The sequence below is a fragment of the Lactuca serriola genome, chromosome 1, assembly GCF_051521515.1.
Source record: "Lactuca serriola cultivar US96UC23 chromosome 1, Lser_US96UC23_V15, whole genome shotgun sequence".
NCBI lineage: Eukaryota > Viridiplantae > Streptophyta > Magnoliopsida > Asterales > Asteraceae > Lactuca > Lactuca serriola.
In genome coordinates this window covers 110,941,988-110,947,586 of record NC_136408.1, presented here as the reverse complement: position 1 = coordinate 110,947,586, position 5,599 = coordinate 110,941,988, and the positions used below count along the sequence as shown (strand labels likewise).

General features: G+C 37.0%; 1 protein-coding gene across 1 annotated transcript; it reads right to left on the bottom strand.

Annotated features, from left to right (window-relative positions):
- Nucleotides 1–2,016: 2,016 nt before the first annotated feature.
- LOC145060147 (putative mitochondrial protein AtMg00820) lies at nt 2,017–2,539 on the bottom strand. Its single transcript, XM_079007863.1, has 2 exons — nt 2,423–2,539; nt 2,017–2,340 (listed from the first exon to the last, which is right to left on the bottom strand). Exons 1-2 carry the CDS (start codon nt 2,537–2,539, stop codon nt 2,017–2,019), a joined length of 441 nt encoding a protein of 146 aa, XP_078863989.1.
- Nucleotides 2,540–5,599: the final 3,060 nt, after the last annotated feature.

The window sequence follows — 5,599 nt, the reverse complement described above, 5'->3', positions numbered from 1 at the left end:
GTAGAAACACTGGGAGATGGTTCAGAAGAAAAATGTACCTCTGCTATACGAAAGTGACCAAGCAGTCAAGTCTTAACACATTGGGAGAAGAGTAAGGTAGTTTAATGACTTATGTGAATATTAGCCTGATTGGGAAGAAATGATTGGTATTATCAATTCATTAAGGCTTCAAACATAGAGTCTCAGAGGCTTTGGACTACAAGCAAGAGCATGCTTCTACGGACACTTAACTAGTGTAAATATTAGAAATTCAATACCTGCCTCATCAGTCATAATTGAGAGTATCATGATATGTTTTGTCAATCTTGCTCAATTATCTATTATTTTTGTTGTTTTAATAGAAAGATAAAAATAAAAATAGAAAATATTTTTGAAATTTTGATTTTTTTGAAAAAGAAACAAAAACAGAAAAAAAAATATTTTTGGATTTTGAATTTTCTGAAAAATAAATAAAAACAAAAACAAATAAAATACTTTTGGATTTTGAATTTTTTGAAAATGAAATAAAAGCAGAAAAAAATAAAATATTTTTGGATTTTGAATTTTCTGAAAAAAAAAATAAAAACAGAAAGAAATAAAAAAAATTTGGATTTTGAATTTTCTGAAAAAGAAATAAAATAGAAAGAAAAAAATAAGTAAAAACAAATGTAATACACAAAAGTATACAAGTACCTCCGAACCTCCGAATGAACAGTCGAATGTGAGTCGCTTTGAGCGTTTAGACCAATTCGAAGATGACCAATAGACTACGAACCACTACAAGCGTTCGCACCCATTCGCAGTTGAACAGTTGATTACTAATCACTACAAGTGTTCGCGCCTATTTGTAGTTCAATCAATACTTTCCTAATGCGAAGGTGGTTTCAGAACTGATTCAGCTTCAATCATTCCTAAGCCTTGAAGAATGTGATTAAAGGTTTGTTCTGGTAAGGCTTTAGTAAAGATGTCGCCTAGCTAATCAATGGATCTAACCAAGTGGATCTCGACATTTCCATCTTCCACTTTATCTTTATAAATTGATACCTCAGTGCGATGTGTTTGGTCTTGGAGTGATGCACTGGGTTGTGACCGATATGAATGCCGCTTTCCGAATCGCAATATAAGGGTATTCTTTTCATGTTAATTCCATAGTCCCTTAACTGACTTTGAATCCATATTACTTGTGAGGTCCAGGATGCAGCTGCAATATATTCAACTTTGGCAGTCGATAGGTAAACGCATGTTTGTTTCTTTGATTGCCGAGTGACAAGTTTGCCGTCACGAAATTGATATCCTCCAGTTGTACTTTTGCGATCAAGACCGCAAACCTACGAGATCAGCAATAGAGAATGCTTGCACAAAGAACCCTGAACTAGATGGGTACCAAATTCCAAGTGAGGTTGTTCGTTTTAGATATCTTAAGATGTTCTTCACAACGGTCATGTGGGGTTCGTGAGGATTTGCTTGAAACCTAGCACAATAGCAAACAGAGAACATAATGTTTGGACGAGTAGCAGTTAAATACGTCAATGATCCTATCATTTAAGGATAAAGTGTCATATTTGCGGCTGGTTTGTCCAGAGACGGTGTTAGCTTTGTTCCAAATGCCATTGGAACCTTCACCGTCGAATCTCCTACCATTCAAAACTTCACAAGTAAGGTCTTCGTATAAGCCTCCTGGTTGATAAAGATTCCTTCCTGACTCTTTCTTATATTTAAACCAAGGAAAAAGTTAATCGGACCCATTGAGCTCATCTCAAACTTGTTTTCCATCAACTTTCAGAACTCAACAGTTAACCTAGGATTAGTAAATCCGAAAATGATATCATCAAAAGAGATTTGGACGATCATCAAATGGTCACCATATTTCATACGAAAGAAGGTTGGGTCAACCGAGCCTTGTTTAAATTTAGACTATTTTAAAAATCTAGTAAGAGTTTCATACCAGGCTCGTGGAGCTTGCTTCAGACCATAGATTGCTTTGTCAAGAATGTAATAGTGGCTCAGATATTTTTCGTTCACGAATATAGGTGGTTGTTACACATACATTGTTTCTTCTAATTCCCCGTTCAGAAGGGCACACTCAATGTCCATTTGATAGACTTCAAAGTTCTTTTGTGCTGCATATGAGAGAAAGATGCGAACTGACTCCAACCTTGCTACTGGTGCGAAAGTTTCCTCGTAGTCAATCCCTTCTTCTTGGAAATAACCTTTTACAAATAACCGCGCCTTGTTTCGAATCACATTGCCCTCTTTGTCAAGCTTATTTCTGAACACCCATTTAAGACCAACGACGGAAGAATCCTTCGAAGTTGGAATTAACCTCCAAACCTTGTTTTGTTCAAACTCATTGAGTTGCTCCTGCATTGCTTGCACCCAATCAGAATGATCATGAGCAATCTTAATGTTTTTGGGCTCATTTTTTGAGATGAACTAATTGAACATGCAAAATTCCATTTTTGGAGAATAATGCAATCCGATTCGCCATTTGTGGTGGTCTCTTTAGAACTCCTATAGAGGGTTCCCCGATTACTTGTCTTTGGGATGATCTTTGGTCCATTTAGTTAGAGGAGGGTAGTTTGGATCATAAGATGGATCCAGTTCAACATTTATTTCTTCAAACTCAGATTGACCATCCAAATCATCATTTGTATTCTCATTCTCCCCCTCGAATGACAGATTTGGCTCTTCATTCTGAGTTGAATCCTCCCCCTGGAAGGGTGGTTCTAAGCTAATTTTAGGGATTTCATTACCCTCCTAAACAGGTGTGTGAGTTGAAGAGGTTGATGTGAAACCCTCCCCTAGAGGTGGAGCATTCGCAGCTTGTTGTTGAGACAAAATGTTAGACTCTTTCAGAGTGGGTGGCTTGCGTTCAATAACTTTCGCAGCGTTATCAATAATCTTTTTTAGTTCGTCTTCTTTGTTATCTGTTGCCTTGGATTCTAAGGATATAGCTTTGTCTGGTTCATCAAAGAGGTTCATGAACTCCTCATAAATGCTTGAGAGAGGAATTGTCATCGGATTTTTCGCAGGAAAAATTTCCTCTGATTGAGAGTCCATCTTATGATAAGAGTCATCAAACGTGACATAGTAGGTCTCTTTGATTCTTCTTGATTTCTTGTTGAGAAACTGATATGCCTTCGGTGTTAGAGAATACTGCAAGAAAATTCCTTCGTCACGCTTCACATCAAATTTGTTCCTTTGTTCCTTAGAATTAAAGATGAAGCACCGGGAACCAAAGAGATGAAAGAAATTAACATTAGGTTTTCTTTTATTAAGAAACTCATCAGGGGTAATAGAAAATCTTTTGTTCAGGAAAGATCGGTTTTGTGTGAAACAGGCTATGCCGATAGCTTTTTCCCAAAAATAGAGTGGCAGGTTCGCAAACGATAGCATTGTTCTCGCAGCTTCGCACATAGACCGGCTTCGCCTTTCAACGACCCCATTCTGTTGAGGAGTGTGAGGAGCTAAAAAGTTATAAGCAACTCCCTTTTCAGTCAAGAATTCTTCAAACACATGGTTTTTGAACTCCGAACCATTGCCGCGGTGAATGTTACAAACCAGCTTTCATAGTTGAAGATCAATATGCTTTATAAAGTCCTTGAGCTTAGGAGTTGCTTCTGATTTCCTCTTAAGAAAATACACCCACATAAATCTGGAAAAATTGTCAACAATAACTAAAATGTACTTGTTACCACCAATTCTCTCGATGGCACATGGACCATAGAGATCAATATGTAAAAGCTCAAGTGGCTCGATCACTTTAATGTTTATGATTGATGAATGACTCTTCCTGCTCTGCTTCTTGAATTCGCAGGCCGTAAAGAGATGATCCTTCTCAAGCTTCAACAATGGTATCCCTCACACATGATCACCAATTATGAGTTTATTGATGTCGTTGAAGTTGAGATGCGAGAGGCTTTGGTACCAAAGCCAACTATCATCTTAAGGTACTTTCGTAAGAAGGCATATGGCTAGATTTCCTTTGATGAGATTCAGGTTAAGTGGATACATTTCTCCTTTTCGCTTGGACTTCAACATCATTGTTTTGGATTTCTTCTCTATTATCTCAGATCCTTCATCGTCGAATGATAATTTCAAGCTTGTACCCACAACAAGTTGAGATACACCAATTAGGTCGTGTTGCAGGCCTTCCACGTAGGCTACCTTTTGAATAGAGAATTCTCCATTCGTAATCATTCCATAGCCCTTAATTTCCCCAAGAGAGTTATTTCCGTATTTGACTCTCCCTCCATCCTTCAGTGATCTGAACTCTCTCAATTCTTCGTTCATTCCTGTCATGTGACGCGAGCAACCACTATCAATGTACCATTCGGAGTCAAACTACTCGTCATACATCATCTATAAAAATCAAAGAGATTTAGGAACCCAAAGTTTGTTTTGGTCCATGTTGAAGGGTTTTGAGCACTCTAACAACCTTATGGTGCACATGCAACCCCAAATTCTTTGGATTTATGTTTTCTCTAATTATACATGCAATTTGATTTTCCAAAGCATACATCCTAACTAGCATACAATTTTACAATTGAACAATATAGCTAGTTTGATAACTTACCTCTTAGTAGGACTTGTAGTTCTTGGCCTTCAAAAGCTTTAGCACCTCAAATGTGATGCCTCTAATGTGTCAAAAACACCAAGTGCAAAAAGAGGCTTGATAGAATAAGTTGCTTAGCACAAAAATCGATTCACACTCTCCAAGAATGTATGTGGCCACCGATTTTAGCTCTAGGGAGTTCCTTTTATAGTGTGACAATTGATAGGGTTATATCCATGCAAACCCTAACGCATTATGACCCTTTATATTACTTAGGCTCCATGGGTCAAACCTCCATGGACTATCCATATTGGTTTAGCCCATCCTAATTAACCATGGATCATTAGCCCACACTATAAGAATCATTGATTTACCAAATCAGTCCCCGTACATTTAGTTAGTCTATTTTGATCACTAAATTAATTCCAAATTAATTCTTGATCAATACTAATTAAAAATATCATTTCATATTTATATATTATACTTGTAATATAATAACAAATCACAAATAACCTTATTCTCGAAAGTCCATCCTATCAAATTGCATTAGTGAAGGCAACCTAAAAGGACCATGCTACTCTAGGTTCAAGCACATACCGATTATAGTTATGGGCTTGGACACCTAATCCAATAGTCTCCCACTTCGATAAGTCTAATAACGATAACTACAAGTATGACTTAAAATCGACTAGCAATCGTAGCTCTTAAAAGCCATTGTCGAACTCTAACCCAGTTAGTGACGCGTCCTTTAGATAATGGATCATATAATCCTCTATTCTTCAAGATATCTGCCGGAAAAATACATGGAACAATGATATACTTATTTTCCAGCAGTTTGTTTCTCAATTTCCAATTTGTTTGATAGAGAACTTAATTGAAGACATCATTTTAGTCCCGACCGGGCCCAACACATAAGTCAAACAAAATCATCGAGGGGCCAAAGATGTCGCTTTTAATCCTCCAAGAATTAAAAGGAACATATAAACTTAGAAATTATATGCTTGTACTAACTATTCATTAACTCATACACAACAGTGCATTTTATAACAACAAGTTACTGATGCG